This window comes from Lampetra planeri, chromosome 34 (genome assembly GCF_965212315.1).
Source record: "Lampetra planeri chromosome 34, kcLamPlan1.2.h2, whole genome shotgun sequence".
NCBI classification, from domain to species: Eukaryota; Metazoa; Chordata; class Hyperoartia; order Petromyzontiformes; family Petromyzontidae; genus Lampetra; species Lampetra planeri.
In genome coordinates, this window is record NC_136140.1 from 320,507 (window position 1) to 341,571 (window position 21,065).

The following is a 21,065-nucleotide window of genomic DNA, read 5'->3' on the forward strand; positions in this document are numbered from 1 at the left end:
CTTATACCATTGCGTTGCGTTCTCACATGAATAGGGGAATACAATCAACCGGATTATATCTGGCATCCCTCCAGTCTTTCTGCAACAGCTTAAGGAAGCGCTGGCAATGATGTGACCTATCTGGTCGTCTCAGTCGGTTTCTGCACAAGTTTCAACCAACAAACAGAACAGGGGTTCACAATTCACGGTTTTGTCCACATCGCCACGTGTGTCCTGCACCCTCTCCCACCCACACAGCCAGTTAATAAAGTTGTCGCGTGAACGTGCCAATGCGCTTCAGCACACCGGGATGTTATTGGAGATCCATCTCACAACGTTGAAGTCATGGGAACGACGTTTCGCTGATAGCTACAACCCTCATCATCGTAAAGTGTAAAAATCACTCCGCCTTTGTGCAGTATGCGAAGTCCATCAGCGGTTCCTGAAGCAGTGTATTGTAGATCTCTTCGATGAGGTCACCATAAAATACATTTTTAGAAGATGTGACGAAATGACGGCAGTAGAAGCAGCAATGATGCCGGATGGACAACTGTGCAGTGGTTTCGTCATCATTAGGACTCATCAGTTACGCATAGCCACCCATTTCTGCACAGGACACCCAAGTTACGGTTGAACACCTTTTGCGAGCGGCGACTTGTGAGTCAGCCCACTGCCCATCCCGGCTTGTGGAAGAGTCAGGACGGACTGTGACCCCGTGAGTATTTATGGACGCTGGCGTTCCCCATCGCGCGCCGCGAGAGCGGAGCGCTGCCTGGCGCCTTGCAGGACGAGGCCAGGCGGGAGGCAGCGTGGGAGTCACGTCTCGCCGGGCGCGGTGGGGGCGTGCTCCCGGACGCGGCCGCACCACCATCACCACCATCACCACCACCACCACCCCCCGCCCCCTCCGCTCGGAGCGAGCCGGGCCCCCGCGCTATTTATTGCGACGGCTAATCTCCCGCCGCTCATTATGACGAGCCGAGTGTCCGCGCAGAGCACGCGACCCCGCAGCGAACAGCACCGCGGGAGCTGCTGACGGCGCCCCTGGCTGCACCCAGGTCAGAGTCGCGCGGCCGGGCGAGGGCACCAGGCACCGACCGGGCCACGGGGATTTACATTTCGAGATGTATTCTCTCGCCTGACGCCGCGCTTTGCTCCTGCAGGACTGCTGCAGGAGAGCGAGTCCGGAGTTTGGACTCACGGAGCCCTTCGTACCCACGGCCACTGCCCGACGGAGTCGCAGCAGCGGCAGCAGCGGCGGCAGTCGAAGACGACCGAGCGCGTCCCCCGGGGAGAGTGACCCCCCCACTCCTGCTGCTGCTCCTCCTGCCGTGCAGTGAGTGTCCCGTCCCCCTCTCTCTGTGTCTCGACTCCAGCTGTGCGCGTCGCCAGCGTTGTCGGGAGCGAGCTCCCACGCGGGCTCAGCTCCCACGCGGTCTCAGCTCCCACGCGGTCTCTCTCGCGCGCTCCGACATTCAACTCGACATCGCGAGCAATGCGAAGACGAAACTGTTTTTTCCCGAAACGCGTTCATTACAAAAACGTATACACTATGAGATGTAAAATGTTTGCCTTTGTCTCAAGGAGGTAGCCATTGGTGATGTCTACTTCTCGTGTTTTGCACCAAAGTCGGACTCGGGTCAAACAGCAGCGACTCAACTCGAGCGAGAGTCGCACGCCACCGCTACGAGCCGGACGCGTGGTCTCTCGCAGCCGGTGGGGTGACGCATTCCAATCTGGGCTCTTCTGTTTTCCTGTAGCACCTCCGATTAGCACGGTTGGCTCCGTGCGGTGCGAAAGAAGTTCAGCACATTCACTTCGAGTACAGTACTGCATCCATCTGTATTCGTTTCGGCAATGGACCAAATGACATTGTAAGGGAAAACCCGATTATATGTTTTTCATCTTCGTGAGAAATGATGGCCGAGCTAATACGATGGGCTTGCTACGCCGTAGTAGAGGTCACGTGATCGAGTCAGCAGCGCTGCGTCTCGACACGGCCACCGTGACCCCCCCCGGCCCCCCCAGCCCCGATCCTCACGCGCCACCTTCAGCGCTGCCATCACAGTGGCCGCGCTGAGGTCGTCGACGTCACCGGTGATTGTGACGCAACAATCAGAATCAGAGTTTGTATTTATCCTGGAGAAATCCGATGAGCTGTGAAGCTCTTTCTCACGCCCAGCAAAGCACCGACGCAGCACGCGAGGACACTGGGTCGCAGCCTGCAGCTCGAGACGCGCCCTGCAGAGTTTGTGTTGATGCAACGCCAGCAGCAGCAGATGGGGACGGCCGCTGGCGAACTGTCGGGGCGGGTGGGATGTGATCCCTAGAACTCGCTTGACCTGTCAAGCGACAGCCACGCACGGCACGCCAGACCCCGCCAGCCCGGGGCAGCTGCCTCGAGACGGACAGCGGGCGGCAGATGGAGCGCGACCGTCCAGCTCGGCTCCGTCGCCATCGGCCCGCGTGGGGTGCACGAGGCGATGGTGGCGATGCGAGGCTCTTGGCAAGGGGCCCTGGGGGACGAACGCCCCGGCGAGGTGGCCACGGTCCGCAGGGAGAGAATCAGTGAAAGGGGCACTGGGCGGCTCTGGGGTTGTACCTCTGTGTGTGTGGCGGTGGTGGTGGTGGCGGCACGCGTTGATCTGTAGCGTGACATCCCGCGTGGTATTTGTGCTGACCTTCACTCCGGTATACAGGGGGGGGGGGGGGGGTGACAAGCCTATAGGCTGACTGTGAAATATGTCTCGGTTGGTTTGTCGTTAGCCCTGAGCCGGTTGTATAGACAACGCGTTCCGAAGGTAGGAGCCAGTATACCTTTCGGATGACTACTACTGATTGCCCATACAGTGCCATTTTGTTTTATTGACCCCAGAGAGGTGATGGGCCGAGTTTACCCAAGACTGGGACTGGACGCACAACCTTTCGTGCAAAAATATAAATTTAACAAAAATCATAAACTACGACGACAATGTGGATGACTAGAGAAGTGAAACATGCTCGACAGTAATAATAATGAAATAAATTGTCGATTAAAAAAGCCCCACGGAGTCTCATACTCGTTTTCAGGAGAGTCCTGCTAAAGGAACGTTTAATCAATGTCACGTAGAAAGTAAAAACATACACAGAGGTATGTTTGTACAGTAGATTAAACTTATGTCGCACCGTCGGTAGCCAACCGTGCACATGGGAGGTGCGGGTGGAGGGAATGCGGCGAGGTTTGTTTGAGTGGAACGCAGCGAGCTTACCCCTGTTCAGCGCGACTGTTAACAGAGTGCACCTCTACATCTCACAAGGGTTGGGGTACAACTGCATGAATGCGACTTCTGTGCAGGCAAGGTATCTGATGCAGTTGCCTGTAATGCGTACAACTTACATAGTCGGAACTTTAGTGAGTGGAAGTTTCCTCTCGATACTGGGATCGTAGTCCTCGGCATTTTGACGGGAAGTGGGGGGAGCGAGATAAGAGATGGAGCTGATGCGGCACGGGAGGATGTGGAGCTGAGTGGATTTGCCCATGACCGGTACCGGCGGTGGAGGAGTCTCGTGAAGGACGCTGCTGCTGCTGCTGCTACTGGGCAGTTTGAGGCAGTCGCCCTCCAGCAACAACGGGGGGCAGTGGGGCGACTCTCACACGTGCCCAGCGGTGGTGAAATATGGGAAAGCGACCCTCATGGCCGACAGTGTGGGGAGGGCTTCATCCAGCAGTGGATTGACACAACGGCTGTAAATATAAATATATAATTAAGCCAAGTGAGAGAGCCTGTTCTGTATTTGTATCTTGCAAAGCAGATCTGGGAGTCTAGATTATAAGCTGGCATTATTTGGTGGGTTTTCTCTCTCCTAATTTTGCATTTGGACCGTGAAACGGGAACGCAACGCAAGCCCCGATTATCGCGGAGTCTTTAACGTCCGCGGCACACAGACGGCGCGCTTGGGCAACCCCCGCGGGCTCGGCTCAGCGGGGCCGGGCGCTCGCCCAGATCCTCACGGCGCGCGCGGCGCGTCCTCTCGTCTTGCTACCGCTCGGCCTGATCGCCGCTCCTTTGGGATGAACGTTTCCCGAACGTTGTTTCCACTCCCAGTGACCTCGCATGGCGCTGCACTGTGCGCAGCCTACGTGCGGAGCGAACTCCCGAGGGAGGCACCGCAGCACAGCGAACCCACGCGCGTTTCCCCGCCAGCCGAGTGTCTGTTATCTCCACCGGGCAGCCTTGCCTCATGAAGTTCACCACCGCAGCGATCACGGTGTCAGGCCGCCTCGGGACAAATCAATTCCTGTCGCCCGGAGACAGATGCCACTTATTCCCACGAACTTCTCCAGGTAACACCCGGGCAGGGCAACCCTGACATAGGCTCGCTGCTTAGTGTGGATCACACAGCATGTGTGTGTGTGTGAGAGACTCTCAAACGACAGGCCTATACACGGGGTGGTCAGTAAGAAGCAGTACAGTGAGTAGGTTGCTGATGCACGGAAGAATTGCGTGTGTGTGTGTGTTTTCTCACCATCTTTCCCGGGCACACACTCACTACTCGACTGAATCAATTATTCTGAAAGTATGCACTCCCAGAAGGCCGATGGGTTGTAAAGATTGTGTTTATATTTATTTTCTGTGGAGAGACAGATGTACAAAGGAGACTTTGTCTGCTTTTCTATGTTGTCACTCGAGAGGGTTTTGGTCAAACTGCCCAAGTTAAATCTCTCCACAAAACGTGGCGTGAGCCTCCTCGAGGCTTTGCTGCATCAACGACTCTGACTCCATTGCTCTGGTTTACAACTCGGCGGCCTCGAGGCATGCGAAGGGCGCGTGGCCTCAGGCCTCTGTCAGGCCTCAAGGCCGCTTCAGGCCCCAGTCAGGCCTCAAGGCCGCCCCAGAGCGCTGGGCCAGCGTCGGTCGGGGCGGCGTAGCGGTGGCAGCGGTCGCCGTCGGTGGCCCTCGCAGCTGCAGTGAACGCTGAGGGTTCTCCTCGGTGGCCAGGACTGTGTCACGCGTCACACTCATTGTGTTCCTGGCACGCTCGCTGTATTCTGCTGACGGTGCGAGTCTCTTTCCAACATTCATCTGAGCTCATGCATCTTCGTTTAGGGATCAACTTCGCTTCACGGTGGTTCTCGGCAGAGTTCCCGGTCATTAATGGGATGAAATTAACGACGTGGTGTCTGTTTCCAGGCCAAGATTGGCGTGCAATGACCTTCGGCTAAATGATTAACCTGAAATTACAATAATATTTCCCTTTCTTTATTGGGATGTGTGGTGGCTTGTTTTGAAGTACCTCGGGGCCCTCCGTGCATGCGGTGAGATATCACTCAGTTGTCCACAGCCGTCACCGCCTCAAATTGTCTGCGAACTGCCACGGGAAGCAAGTCGTGCACCACCTCGTGTCAGAGAATGGCCCCAGAAGAGTTCATCACAGAACCACTTCAGAAATCCCTCCAGCACACCAGGTTACGAAGAGAGTTCGCCGCATGTAAATTAAACCGATATTTTAATTGTTAGGGCTGGATTAAGCCAAAGTAACGTTACAACCAACGTACAATTTGTGCGTAGTCATTGGTGACCAGGCTGAGAGAATCCGGTTTGATCGTGGTTGGCTTGGAACTGGATTTGAACCTCGCTTCTCAGGCATGCGCGCCCAGAGCCACCGACTGAAATTGTGAATAATCACTGCCGCTTGTCTCACGTGGCTCAGAGTTTGCCTTGTAATGCTGACGGTGTGGCGCACGCCTGCTACCGGAAGCCAGGAGGAAGGGGCTTATCGGCCTTGACGCCACCTTCTCTCAAGGTGCCTCGAAAGTCAAAATCGAGCGCGGTGGGTCACGCTTCAGCGCCAGCCGCGGCGCTACGGGGCTCACCCGGGCTGACCTCCCTCCTGGCCGCTCCATTGTCTCGCAGCTCCAGCCACGCCTCTACAGCTGTCTCTGCTGTTGCTCACTCCGCGCCACAGTCTCCCCGATATTCACGTCGGCCTCGTGCGACGCGTCTGGCGGTGACGTCGCCCGTGATACTAAATCCGTCGCCCCCAGAGAGGCGAGGAGCTGAGTTGACCCCCGGCCACGGCGTGAACGCTGCACGACCTCCCCTTGCGAGCAGAGCGCTCTGCAAGAATTCCACCTGGGTCAGCTTTGGTCACCCGTTGCTGAGGCTGGCTCCTGCAATACAAATGTGGAATAAAACATTGTTTTACTGGCCTCACACCGCGGCTCAGCAATATCTCTAAAGTTAAAGTTGCACGGAGAGAGAGAGCCACGGTTCTTGTGCACGGAACACGCTCCGCCCTTCTTGTCAATCCACTGCTGGATGAGGGCCTCCCCAACCCGCGTGGGTCGTAGCGGTTATTTGCCATGCATCACCACGCTTGTCAGTGTGTGTTGGTGAATGGAGCATAGAAGCGTAGGTACGGTGCAGTACAACAATAGACGTCGTGGCCGTGTCCCCCTGTCGACAACAAGCCCCGCGGCAGCTGCTCGCTACCCGCGCGTCATGCTCGGTGATCGTCCATCTAAGGCAAGGGACATGGAGCATAGTACAGTACAACAATGGAGTTGTGTGTGCACTGCCCCCTGCTGGCAACTTAGCCTCGCAGCAGCCTACAACACCTGTTGTAGGCTGCTGCCATTAGCACAGTTGGCTACGTACGGTGCGAAAGAAGTTCAACATACACACATAAACCTGCTTAGCTTCCGAGATCTGTCGAGATCGGGTGCATTCCGGAGACGTGGGTGCTAGAGTCGTAGGGACCTAGAGTCGTAGGGACCTCTCTGCTGCCACTGAACCCGGAGCGCCTGGGGGGGGAGGGAGGGGTCTGGAATGCGACCTCATCGCCGCACGTCTCGCCGCCACTAAACTCGGCCCGGGGAGTCATTCCACCCAGTCCACCACTTCGTTTCCATCCACATCGTCGCTCCGCCATGCGCGCTCGCTAATGCGTTTCCCTGCAGCCCCAACGCATCGCTGGGGCTGCAGTCGCATCTAATGGCTGTGGAAAAAGACTGCAGCGACCTGTCTCCCTGTGTGACCTCGCTTGGTGGAAACGGCCGAGCTGGAGCGGGTGGTGGTGGTGGGGGGGTGCCGCGTGAGTTGGAACATTTCGCGGGTCACGAGGGTTTGTCCACACCGAGTGAAGGTGGCGTCGTGAGTGTCCACCCACCGGGGCTGGCGCAGCGCACGCCGGAGTTGCGTGCCGTGGCCAGCGTCACGCACGGCCACTTGTGCCTCCCCACACCGCATTGTTTCCTCTCGCGTTGACCGTGTCTGTCCAAATAATGACAGAATGGTGTGGAGCCGTTGGCCAGGTAAAAGCTTCATTGAGTCTGCAGAGATGTGTGTGTGTGGAAGGGGCCCGCCGCCTGGCCACTCCTCTAGTGTCAGACAAAGGGAGCAGGGCGCCTGACAGAAACGAAGTGGTGCGAGGGAAAGGCATCTGTTGCCTGCTACAGCAGAAACCTACTTGCCGCGCTGCCCCTGAGAGAGCCTACCGCGCTCCCCGGCTGGCGGGCGCCCATTGCTTGTGCACGTGGCCCTCGCGGCTTTGCACTCACCACCAGGTCCCAGGTCGAACACAGCCACGGCGCGTGCCACCCCGCACCTAGCGAACCGTCGCTGGATAATTGTGAGGCCGCCCTGACCACAGCAATGTGGAATTTCCATCACAGATGAGCGCAGCCAAACAACCAAACTCGTTGTTCTCCTGATGACGATTGCTTGTGTTGCGAGCGAAACGTCGTGATATTTTTTTTTATTCACTTCATTTTAATTTTTATATATATTTAATTGTTATTATTTTTTCTATCTACGTGACTTTACCGAAAGAACCATAGCATCTAATAGAAACGAGCCCACTTATTTCCGCGCAAATGTCGACATTTTGACCGCGACGATTTCGCGTTGCCCCGCCGGGCGCGGAGCCCCGCGGCGAGGGGGACACGGGCTGACTGTGGCCGCGGGCGTCGCGCGCGCTTCCCCCGCAGAGCCGAGCCGTCGCCACCGCCACTGACGCCGTAACACGGAGGAGCCCGCACCATGGCGCCACCCACGAGCTCGGGGACCGGGGAGGGCGTCCCCGACGGCGGCTGGGGCTGGCTCGTCCTCGCCGGCTCCGTCATCTCCATCGGATTCTCCTACGCCACTCCCAAGGGGGTCACGGTCTACTACAAGGAGATCCAGGAGGTGTTCGACACCACCTACAGCGAGATCGCCTGGATCTCCTCCATCATGCTCGCCTTCATGTACGGCTTCGGTAAGACATCGCAACGCAGGCAACCGCGTTACAACAACAACAAAAGTTGGCTCGACACAACAAATTGCCTTTTTTTTAAACCGCTCGCTTAGAGAAACGTCAGCGTGGGTGCGGGGCGAGTGTCCCCCTCGTGTGTCAACAGACACAGACACGGAGCACCCCGCGCGTCGTGGGCGCTGCAGTTGCGGCTGAGTTATTTCTTGTCACTGGGTGATTTTGTTTGGCAGATGCTGCGTAAGATTAAGGGCACCGATGTCTTTCTGCTAAGGGGTGCAGCTGCTTGCAGCCAGCGAGCAGGCTGTGGAATCTGGGGTAAAGGGCGAGGGATGATCGTCTCCACAGACACCGGGGCTGCTGCTGCTGGGTCGCATGTTCTCGGGGTGCCATATCCCACTTGGCAGCACGAGGCAGCACGTGGTAGAGAGATATCGCAGCACGTGGTAGATGTCTTCCCACGCGCGGGTTTAATTTTACCGCGCTCAGACATTCGGAAGACGTTGCCCGGGTGCCGAATCTCCTCGGAGCAGCTGTGTGTGTCGGCGCAGAGCGAGAGCGCTCGGCACGTCTCGTCGCGCCGCCCGCGGCTCTGAGCACCCCGTGTGGTGCCATGTGCAGGTCCGGTGTGCGGGGTCCTCGTCAACAAGTTTGGCAGCCGGCCGGTGGTGATCCTGGGCGGCATCATGGCTGGGGTCGGCATGATCATCGCCTCCTTCGCCACGTCCATCATGCAGCTCTACATCTGCCTCGGCGTTCTCGTAGGTTCGTGACGCAACGTTGACTCCCCTGGCGAGCTACGGCCGCCTCCTCACGCGGCTGCTGTGCTGGCAAGCGTCGCCATCGTCAAAATCCATATCATCGTCATCATCGTCATCATCAGCCTCACCGTTGTCGTGACTGACATCATTATCACCTTCATCCCTCTGGGTTGGGTAAAAATGGGGCTACGCCACTATTTCAGAAAGTCAATCGTGGTTGCGTTAAGAATATACTTAGTCCTGTCGTGCACATGTGGAATTTACATGCAATCATGGTATTTTTTAGTAATCTTCTTCAAATGTATTATGTTTCTGGGAGTAAACGTGTATACCCGGATAAAACCCACTCATTGGAGCGAATGACGCTCCAATGTTGACACAAACAGGTCAGAAACCCACTTGCTGTGCTGCCACCACCACCAGCCAATTGGATTTGGAGTCTCAACACGTGGCAGGCATGCGCCACCACTGATTGAACTTGAAAACATTCGGGTTTCAAAGTTCAAAGCCCCCGTCTCTTGCCCGCATCACGACAGAGTGAGATCTGCGATGTGCCAGTGCCATGGCGCGAACTCAGAATGCGCCGACTGACCCCCAGCGAGGCCGTCCTCCCGAGTAGAAATGTCACACAAACGTTCGAGGGAGACGTGGTCACCGACAAAGGAGCATTCGGGTAATCATTCTCCACAGTTCTGAGACTGGGCCAGAAGAGGCGCTTGTTGATGTGTTGCGTGTGATTTGTGTAGTTCGTACACCGCACTGCAAGGTGAATGCGTTTGCTTACACTCGAGTTGTGAAAACAACGCAGTGCTTGCTTGAATCAGCGTCCCCGATGTTTATACGACTATCATCAGAGCTCTTGGTGAACACACAATCATCGCCAGGCTCATGTTCCACTCGCTTTCCACCCAGGCCGGGATGTGCAGGTGGTGGGATTATCACTTGGCATTTGGCCGTAAGCTTAAAGTAAAGCTACCAAATATCTCAGAGGCTCAACCAGGACACGTTTGAAAACAAATTTATTTAGAACTGCTTTTTGTGTGTTTAGTTTGTTGTCCTTCCCCCGCACCGGTTATCACGGTTGGCTACGTACGGTGCGAAAGAAGTTCAACCTACATGTACAGTACATGCATCCACTTGATGAGCCCTTCCCTCCATCAGTCCCACCCACTTTCACAATAGCCCCGCCCACTTTTACAATATCACCGCCCATTTTACAATAGCCCCGCCCACTTTTACAATAGCCCCGCCCACTTTTACAATAGCCCCGCCCGCTCGACTGCTATCACCGCCCACATTGGGAGGCCGTTCATTCCCAGACCGCGTGCCACTCACCTCACTCCGCCCTTTGCCCTGTCTCATTGAGTAGTGAGGTCAGGACGTTTTAAAAGCCGGGACAAAATCCCCATTTAAAAAAAAAAATGCTATTGAACACCGGATGGCCCTTCTGAAACTGGGATGTCCTGGCCATACCAGGCAGGACATTTGGTAGCCTGAGCCATAATAAATAATGCATCTGTACGTCATACAGAGCCTCAACAGATACCTGCTGAACCTGTCACTCCCCAAAACCCTGGCGCTAACTCCAAGATGCAGGCGCAAGTCAACGCAGAGCGGCAGTTCCCAAATCACAAGCTGGCAATAGCGCAGCACCACCACTAAATCGGCTGTTTCCATCAGCGCGTGATTTGTCGTGACGACTGTAAAATGAGAACCACGAGTTCCGAGAATGAAGTGATATTCACAGGTGGGGAGCGAAGCGCCTAAACATCGAGCCGTACCCTCATAAATACATAACAACAAACGCCATACGCCACTAAGTGGCGGTGACACAGCCACGGACAGCACTTGTGCCAGGCTAGGTGCATTTTGAGGCCACGTAAAGTGTCGAAGGCTCGCTGACAGGAGGTCGCGGGACAGAGCCAGGTGCCATGGGTTGACTGAGTTGACTGGCAGATGCACCACCTGTGCTCCCCACTGTGCCAACTTGCTGTGTTTTAACCGTCCGGCGTTCAACTCATTATTGTGAGCGTCGATCCCCCAATCTCCATTGTTGTTGAAGGGCGACTGCCTCCAAATGCCGAGCAGCGTCCTTCACGAGCCTCCTCCTCCTCCACAGCGGCTGATCTTGGCAACGCTGGTACCGGCCATCTGCAAGCCCACTCAGATCCAAATCATTCCATACCGTAACAGCCCAGTTCAGGGGTTCACTCAACCTATCATCCCACAGGAGCAGATAAAACGAGTACCACTGTATGAGAAGGCACTGTTGGCCGTGTCAAGGGCACCGTATAAAGTCCACTTTGGGCCGAGCGCCGCGCTGCCCCTTGGCTCAGCCCAACGCTCTGACTCTTGGGCCAAGCGGGGACCAGCCTCGTCGCGAATGACCTCGTGTGACCCCGCGTGACCCCCCCCCCCTCCCCCCATCGTGCCGCGTACAGGCATGGGCCTGGCCTTCAACTTGCAGCCGTCGCTCACGATGATCGGGGTCTACTTCTACAAGCGGCGGCCAATCGCCTACGCCGTGGGCATGATGGGCAGTCCGCTCCTGCTGAGTACGCTGGCACCGCTCAACCAGTTCCTGCTCAACACCTTCGGCTGGCGCGGCAGCTTCCTCATCCTGGGCGGGATCCTCCTCAACTGCTGCGTGGCCGGCGCTCTCTACCGCCCGCTGCAGTTGCCGGTCAAGAAGCCGACGGCCGCGGAGAAGGCGGCGGAGGAGGAGATGGTGCCCTTGGCGACCGTCGAAGGCAAGAAGGCGGCGGCGGAGGTGGAGGAGGTGAAGAAGAAGGGCGCTTGCGGGAAGATCACTGACCTCCTGGACCTCACTCTGTTTATGCACCGGGGCTTCATGATCTACCTGGTGGGGAACGTGCTCATGTACATCGGGCTGCTGGTGCCCATCGTGTTCCTCACGCCCTCCGCCAAGCACATGGGCATCGAGGAGTACCAGGCCGCCCTGCTGCTCACCGTGTTGGCCGTCGTGGACCTGGTGGCACGGCCCGCCTGGGGCGCCATCGCCAACTCACCCTGGCTCCGCCCGCAGGTAACCGCCTCGCGGCCGCCCTCGGCATCGCCAAGAGGCCGGGTGGCACGGCCACAGACACGTGGAGCCCTTCGCTTAGGCCTTCTTGTGGACGGACACGGAGAGGGGCAGACGGACAGATGGAGAACACTTGGGAAGGGCTGGTGTCGAATGGAGTCTCGAATCGACAAATCTCTGATTGGTGCTTTGGATGCTGGGATGGAAGATGGGTCTTTCCCGTCAACGTTAGATCAACCTTCTCTATTCAGTCGTTGTGTAATTTGAAGTCAGTAATTTCCATCGGTTGTTATATCAACAAATCCAAGAGCGTTGATATATTTTCCCCATTTATGTTCATTCCTTCATTCGATGAATGGAAATTAACTGCAGGAAATAATTCTGAGAATGTTTAATAAAAGAGGCTTACAATGTAAGGTTCACTGTAAACATGAGTAAAACAAAATGCATTGCTGAAACTGGATTAGCTTCATCCAGGTAAGCCTCAGTGAAAGCCAAGAACATTTCCCAGGAGGGTCATGCCTGGGTCATTGGTTCATTCCTTGTTGGCTATGTTGGGTGTGTGGGAAGAAACAAGCTCCTAGCTAAACGATGTACTGTCGTGTACATATAGGGCGAGAGCACTGGTAAATCTGCACAAGTGGGTCAAACATCAACTCCCCGCAGTGGCCACGTTCCATTGCTGCCACCGGACCTCCGTGCCCGTCGCGGAACTCAGCGGCCGTGTTGCGTCACCCTCGCCCCGCAGATCCACAACATGCTGAGCCTCTCCATCCTGCTGACGGGCGTGTGCGACCTGCTGTGCCCGCTCGCCACGGGCTTCTGGGGCCTGGCGGTGTTCGCCGTGGGCTTCGCCGTCTTCTACGGCCTGCTGTGCGCCGTGCTCTTCGAGGCGCTCATGGACCATGTCGGGGCGAAGCGCTTCCCCAGCGCGCTGGGACTCGTCACCATGGCGGTGTGCTGCCCGCTGCTGGTGGGGCCGCCCTTCGGAGGTGAGCCCCCCACCCACCACCCCACTCGCCCCCCGCCCCCCACCAGGTCCCACGCACCGCGCACGATGCCAACAACGAAGCGTCACGAGCGTGGTCAGCGCTGAGACAGCGGCGGAAATTCCAAATTCTGAATTCGGACGGTGGAGGCGAACCTTGACATGAAACGACCGCTGTTGACTTGTCACAAAGCAGTAACTAATTTATTGACCTCGAAAGTTGACCCCTGCCTGGGTGGGCTGCAACTAATTTTATTTGTGAATTATCCGAAACCCCACTACCGCCTTACACAACACACGTGCGTGCACAGAGGATGTACAATAGATGGGTTTACAAACTGGGACTCTTCTTCCGCGTCTCTCTTCTCTCTGACGCGTCTGGATTGTCGCCTGCACCACGCGGCCGCGTGCCTCCCCACTCCGCCACCACCCCCGTGTGGAAGCAGCCCGCACAGCATCCCTTGCTTCACTGCCGCACTCCCAGGACGCGCGTGCCCTCTCCACTCGTGCCCTCTCTCTACTCGTGCCCTCTCCACACGTGCCCTCCCCACACGTGCCCTCTCCACACGTGCCCTCTCCACTCGTGCCCTCTCCACTCGTGCCCTCTCCACACGTGCCCTCTCCACACGTGCCCTCCCCACACGTGCCCTCTCCACACGTGCCCTCTCCACTCGTGCCCTCTCCACTCGTGCCCTCTCCACACGTGCCCTCCCCACACGTGCCCTCTCCACACGTGCCATCTCCACTCGTGCCCCCTACACGCGTGCCCTCTCCACTCGTGCCCTCTCCACGCGTGCAGCGCGGCGGGACGCGGCCGCTCCCATGCCTTCTGTCGACCCACACTGCGGTTGCGATGTCTGTGGGGGGTGGGAGTGGTGACGCAGCAGTTAGCGTGCTGCGTTACGAATCCAGTGACCCGAGTTCGATTCATGCTCACGGCCACCAGCACCAGTGACAATTATCTGAACTTGTTCTGGTCCTCCTCTCAAATGAACACCTGTAAACCTCGCCACTGGAGAGACTAAAGGCATTCGGGCGTGGTGCTGGCCACCCACCCCCTCGTGTGCCGTGCAGTCCTATCACAGGTGCTACTCGCCAATAGCACTTGCCCCAACAGTCTGGTAAAGGCTACATGGGGGATCTTTGCGCGTGTGTGCCGCAGGCTGGCTGGTGGACAAGACCGGGAGCTACAACGCCATGTACCTCACGTGCGGGGGCATCATGGTGCTGGCGGGGCTATTCCTGGGCATCGGAAACTTCATCCACTTCCGGCTGCTCCGGCGCGAGCAGCTGCACGAGCAGAGCCAGGGCCAGAAGAGCGACCTGGAGTTGTCGGGCACCAGGGCCAGTTCGGGCATCCTGCACGGCGAGAGCGACCTCACCCACAGGAACGGGAAAAAGGAGACGGACGCTTAGCGGTGTCTGATGTGTGAGCCCAGCAAACACCGCCAGCACCAACACCACCAACACTGCCAGCACCAACACCGCCAGCACCAACACCACCAACACCGCCAACACCAACACCGCCAGCACCAACACCGCCAGCACCAACACCGCCAGCACCAACACCACCAACACTGCCAGCACCAACACCGCCAGCACCAACACCACCAACACTGCCAGCACCAACACCGCCAGCACCAACACCACCAACACCGCCAACACCAACACCGCCAGCACCAACACCACCAACACTGCCAGCACCAACACCGCCAGCACCAACACCGCCAGCACCAACACCACCAGCACCAACACCACCAACACTGCCAGCACCAACACCGCCAGCACCAACACCGCCAGCACCAACACCGCCAGCACCAACACCACCAACACCGCCAGCACCAACACCGCCAGCACCAACACCGCCAGCACCAACACCACCAACACTGCCAGCACCAACACCACCAGCACCAACACCACCAACACCGCCAACACCAACACCGCCAGCACCAACACCGCCAGCACCAACACCGCCAGCACCAACACCACCAACACTGCCAGCACCAACACCGCCAGCACCAACACCACCAGCACCAACACCACCAACACTGCCAGCACCAACACCGCCAGCACCAACACCACCAACACCGCCAGCAGCAGCACTGGCAACACCACCAACACCGCCAGCACCAACACCACCAGCACCAACACCAACACCACCAACACCAACACCACCAACACCAACACCGCCAACACCAACACCACCAACACCGCCAACACCAACACCACCTACACCAACACCACCAACACCAGCAGCAGCAGCACCAACACCGCCAGCAGCAGGAGCAGCAGCATCAGGATCAGCAGCAGAGTGCAACTCACATCTCTCGTCTGTTCAGCACATATTTTTCGACCACCCAATCACAATGAGACGTTCACATTTTACCAACTATCTGAGGCCACTCCCTTTAACTTACTCTGTAACAACATTGTGTTTTTTTGTTCAACATGTACATTTATATATTTCTGGATGTTGGCAACAACTGCATCTTAAATGCCGCATCAGAGTGACGGCAAGAGATGAAGAGACATGTCCGTTCTGGAGTTCCTTCGGTGGGCAGGGCTCCAAGCCGTCACGGCCACGCCACGGAACTCATCCAGAGGCCTCTGCTACCCAGCGCGAGTCGGCCGGCACTCCGCCACAGGGCTCAGAGAGCGTGGGGACTCGGGGGTCTAGGGGGGGAGTCTGCCCGTGGCCTCAGATCCAAGAGGGTCTCAGAGAAGGCTCAGACGACGTCGAAGGAGGCCAGATCCCGCCTGCCATGCCGCACTGTTGTAAGGAGATGCATCGCCTATGTTACCCATCAGACTCACTCTAATTCGAGTTCTCAAAAGCTCAACTTTCGGCAAGTCAAGGGTGAAGCCGAATAATATTTGATGGCTTCCATTTGGATAGTAACGGGTGACTGGTGCTGAGGCCGTGAGCCCGGTCCTGTCCACGCGGAGGCGGCGGCGCCCCCCACGGAGAGGGATCCCAAACCCGGCGCCGGGAACCGCTCGGCCTCCCCGCGGGTCGTGATGATTCCCATTCACCTTGTTGTTGTTGTTTATGCTGTGTTAGTGAATAGGCTGTTTGGGTTATTGTTAAATAGAGCAACCGAAGCAAACCGCAGGGTTTGGTTTGCTTGGTCAGAAAAGCTGCCCCTGGGTGGTTGTCAAGGACGTGCAGCAGTGGAGGAGGAGGAGCCCTCGTGTCGCAGTGCGCGGCAGTCGAGACAGCACAGGGCACGGCTTCTTGCACCTCCCCACCTCCTCCTCCAGGATGTTTGACCAGTGTGGAAGAGCAGGCCAAATACCCCGTAGAGGGAGCCCTCTAGAGCTCCCTCTAGTGGAGGCCCTTCTGCCAGCAGTGGTGTGAACAAGCAATTGCAGGGCTGCCCCTTTCCCCTTGATACATCCATCAGTGCATGGACAAAGGGCTGTACATATTCAGTGTAGAGTACGTAGAGTGTGCATCATGGCAGGAGAACGTTTGAACTCAAGCCAAATGGCTCATGTCTGTGCGCCATTGGGTCTGGGTTTGTAAAAACGGCCGTGCATTTTGGGTTGGGGTTCAGCAACGGAACACTAAATGTGTAACTGTGTCACCTTTCCGCGCGTTAGGGATACAAATGATGCTATTTATATTGTTCGGTCTCAACGATATGCTCACGTGCTTAAACTATTGTAATAAAATGAGGATTGTCCGACACGCTTCCTCCTGTTGTTTGTGAATGTTTGTTTACAAGAAGGCTCGTGGGGCCACATCACAATACAGACTCGTGGAGCTTCGAGTCAGCAGCGTGAGGCATCACCACGCCCTGGCTTGCCAGGAGAGGACAGAGCAGCAGCAATGTGGACTCCACCTGCTCCGTCTATGTGGGATACAGTGTTTCCCCCTCGCATGCCTGGGTTAATTTTCTGGTTACTCCGGTTTCCTCCCACATGATAACAGTCAGTAATTGGACGATAACACCTTCACACTTATGGGACGTCAGAGCTTGGGCAATCGTTTGGAGTCGGCTGTGGAAAAATGTAAGAGGCTGGACTGGGGCCTGCAGCACCGCCCCCCTCCACGGCTCGCAACGCCACCGCGGGGGACAGCGCAGCCCCCGTGGGTACTAAATCAACTCCTGACACGGGCAAGCACGCGCCCAGGATAACCTTAGTTGGGCATTATCATCACGTGTCACCGAACCAATGTTATCATAATTTAGTCCACAATATTTCACGGCCCCCGTTCTATTTGCTCTGCGCCGCGCGGCGTGCGTGCGTGCCAGAGAACCAAACTCGCGCAGTCCGCTCTGGCAGACGTCCCCGCCCGGGTGATGGACTCGACACGCGTTTCGTTGAAATGCCACGCGGCGTGAACGCGCGGCAGGGCTCTCGGTTCTCTGTCGCGCCCTGCACAATGGGCGCGTCAGGGCGCGTTTGGCAATGGAAGAGTCAATAGACAAAACCACGAATCTTGGACGGATACGATCACTAACCTCAGCGTACAACTTTCTTCCAACACATTGGGGTTGGCTCTAAACTTTGTCCATGACTTTCATGAAAACCATGTAGCCACCCCTATTCTTTATAGAGTTTGAATCTCACACCATTTGGAATCCTTGATCGATACCAGGCACATATTTTAGAAGTTGTGTTTCGCGTCAGTGCACAGGTCTGAAAGATGATGATGTCATGCCCAGCTGCCTACGTTACGACAGTTTACAGTACACAAACGTGCATTTGTCAAAACGATCACTTCAAACAGAAACCCCGTGTGCAAAAAGTCCCTGTTGTGCACCGGTAGTTACCTGGGGCCAGTAGGTGAGACACAGCGGGATTTGGACTGGGCACGGCAGAGACCCGCAGGGACGGCCCGAGACCAGCGACTGGCGCCCTGGCGATCCATGCAAAACCCCAAGGGCAGATCGAGGCTGAGGTTTTTGGTAAACTGGGAAACATGTTGCCACTATTTTCCGTTTAATGTTTGTTCAGCGTATTTTTTTTTTAAACAGGGGCATAACTATTCGTTTGGTCCGTCCAACCAATACATTCTCGGAAATGTTGAGAAATGAATGATAATCTATATTCCATCTGTACGCGCACGGGAATTTAAATAATGACGTGTTCATTATTGAAAAGAAAATGTCTTCGAATTTGGTGCCCCAATTAACTTGGCGGCCCAGGCGACCTCCGAGTTCGCCCCCATGGAAGGGCCGCCCCTGGCAACGAGCGACTTGAACCGCAAGGTCACAGCCCACGTTGCCATCCCGAAGCTATCGCCGGACCACAGCGGAAACCGGGTGTACTACCACGTGGTCTGGCGATGACTGGCCTCTCGTTTTTTACAGTAACTTTAATTAAAATGTTTATGTTTCGGATCTTAACTGATTGTTGTTCACGTTTACGGCGACTTTCAGTCCGCAATCCACTCACAGGCATTAACTGTGTATCTTGTGTTCTCCACAGGGAATGCATTACTTGCTCCGCTGTTGGTGTTCGGTCACCGCTCTCCCATTCACATGTTTCATTGCTTTAACATTCCATCCCTTTGTTATTGCTACCCCCTGCGCCCTCCCTTGAAACCCCCCCGCCCACCTCCTACGCCTCTTGATATGCACATCCCTTTGTTAAGGCGCTCTTCTTACACCCCCCCCCAACTCAGCGTATATATAAGCTCCCAGCTTGACAGGTTCTCATTCTTTACCTGAAGACGGCTGCTTGCGTTGTGGCCGAAACGTCGTGAGAATTGTTTTATTATGTTTTATTTTTATTATTTTATTACTTCCCTTCTACGTGACTTTACCGAAAAAACCAAGAAGATGTTTATGTTTGCTAAGCATGTATGAAAAATATAACATGACGTTATCGATCGGTCTCTGCTCGTTACACGAGCATTTTCTCGTTTTGCGAGCACATTGGTAAGTTCAAACTGCTCTTAGCGAATTCTCTTAAGAACGCTCGTTACGCCAGTCTAGACGCCTGTCCAGTCCTTGCGAGGAATCTGGTGCCTGTGCTGCCCCCTCCAGGGAGCTGCGAGGCACAGCGTGGGCGCAGCATGCACGTCTCGCTGTGGCGGCATTGTGCCACCCCAACACCAACTTGGCGCAGCACTCGAGTGTGCAGGCGGTACCATTCCACGGGCACCCCATGGGCCAGAGGTGGCCAGGCACCGCGCTACGTCGAGGGGAGGGGGAAATTGGATGGAGGCCAACTTTTATCGCTTGCCCCAAGGCCCTTGCCACGTGTCTTGCGCCAATTGCTGTGGGGATGGCGTCACAGCTCAGCGTCATCTCTGTGGCCGCTCAGTGATGGCGTTGGAGAATCCCGTGGCCACGCGCCCCCCCCCCCCCCAAAGCGGCGTCTCACGAGCTTCCTGATTGCTGGAGCCCCGAGTGGGGAAATTCGTTGTGCGTCTTGCACACGTCTAGGCCACTGGCAACGCACGCCCAGACCGCTTAGCCAGGAAATGACTTCAGTTGGGTCAGGGGTCGGCAACCAAAATAACAAGAAGAGCCATTTCTTTCCAATTCGGTACAAAATTCAGTATTTCAAGAGCCGCAATGCATCTGAGTACATACGTACATATTGTCAAGAAGCAGCCTGTAAAGAGCCGCATGCGGCTCCGGAGCCGTAGGTTGCCGACCCTGAGTTGGGTGGTGGGTTGCTTTAATGCCTCTATTTCATGCTGCCACAGAAGCTCACGAAGGGATCGACGACGTTGTTTCCACAATCACACGTTGGGCTTTCTTGGAATGTCCACTTGCGAAGGACACGTTCGGATCTGCCGTGAACTGCGTGGTCTCGATTCTAATTTGGACGACCATTGATTCCGAGGTAGATTAAATCCCGGAGATTCTTGAGTGAGATTAGTGATCAGAACTGCTGCTTCGGGATGCTCGCGTTTGCCAAACATCCGTTGCCATTTCTCGGAAGTGCAACACATTCCAAGGGATGTGGTCAAAAACTGCACAATTTCAGGTGATTCAGGTTTCGCAGATCTGCTTGGATGGGCAGATTTGTAGGAGAATCTAAAGGGTCCGGGGGCTTCATGATTGGTCATGTAAGCGGGTCAGGATGCTCAAGTGTCTGCAAGTTCTGTGTACTGCAGCTTGTTTACATTGCTCAGGATGCTCAAGTGTCTGCAAGTTCTGTGTACTGCAGCTTGTTTACATTGCTCAGGATGCTCAAGTGTCTGCAAGTTCTGTGTACTGCAGCTTGTTTACATTGCTCAGGATGCTCAAGTGTCTGCAAGTTCTGTGTACTGCAGCTTGTTTACATTGCTCAGGATGCTCAAGTGTCTGCAAGTTCTGTGTACTGCAGCTTGTTTACATTGCTCAGGATGCTCAAGTGTCTGCAAGTTCTGTGTACTGCAGCTTGTTTACATTGCTCAGGATGCTCAAGTGTCTGTAAGTTCTGTGTACTGCAGCTTGTTTACATTGCTCAGGATGCTCAAGTGTCTGCAAGTTCTGTGTACTGCAGCTTGTTTACATTGCTCAGGATGCTCAAGTGTCTGATATTGTGTGTACTGCAGCTTGTTTACATTGCTCAGGATGCTCAAGTGTCTGCAAGTTCTGTGTACTGCAGCTTGTTTACATTGCTCAGGATGCTCAAGTGTCTGCAAGTTCTGTGTACTGCAGCTTGTTTACATTGCTCAGGATGCTCAAGTGTCTGCAAGTTCTGTGTACTGCAGCTTGTTTACATTGCTCAGGATGCTCAAGTGTCTGCAAGTTCTGTGTACTGCAGCTTGTTTACATTGCTCAGGATGCTCAAGTGTCTGCAAGTTCTGTGTACTGCAGCTTGTTTACATTGCTCAGGATGCTCAAGTGTCTGCAAGTTCTGTGTACTGCAGCTTGTTTACATTGCTCAGGATGCTCAAGTGTCTGCAAGTTCTGTGTACTGCAGCTTGTTTACATTGCTCAGGATGCTCAAGTGTCTGATATTGTGTGTACTGCAGCTTGTTTACATTGCTCAGGATGCTCAAGTGTCTGCAAGTTCTGTGTACTGCAGCTTGTTTACATTGCTCAGGATGCTCAAGTGTCTGCAAGTTCTGTGTACTGCAGCTTGTTTACATTGCTCAGGATGCTCAAGT

General features: G+C 55.6%; 1 protein-coding gene across 1 annotated transcript; it reads left to right on the forward strand.

Moving 5' to 3' along the window:
* The first annotated feature begins 930 nt into the window (after positions 1-930).
* On the forward strand, positions 931-16,694 carry LOC144729989 (monocarboxylate transporter 2-like). Its single transcript, XM_078610416.1, has 7 exons — positions 931-1,037; positions 1,143-1,315; positions 7,949-8,217; positions 8,833-8,976; positions 11,414-12,018; positions 12,764-13,007; positions 14,166-16,694. Exons 3-7 carry the CDS (start codon positions 8,001-8,003, stop codon positions 14,417-14,419), a joined length of 1,464 nt encoding a protein of 487 aa, XP_078466542.1. The 5' UTR covers positions 931-1,037; positions 1,143-1,315; positions 7,949-8,000; the 3' UTR covers positions 14,420-16,694.
* Positions 16,695-21,065: the final 4,371 nt, after the last annotated feature.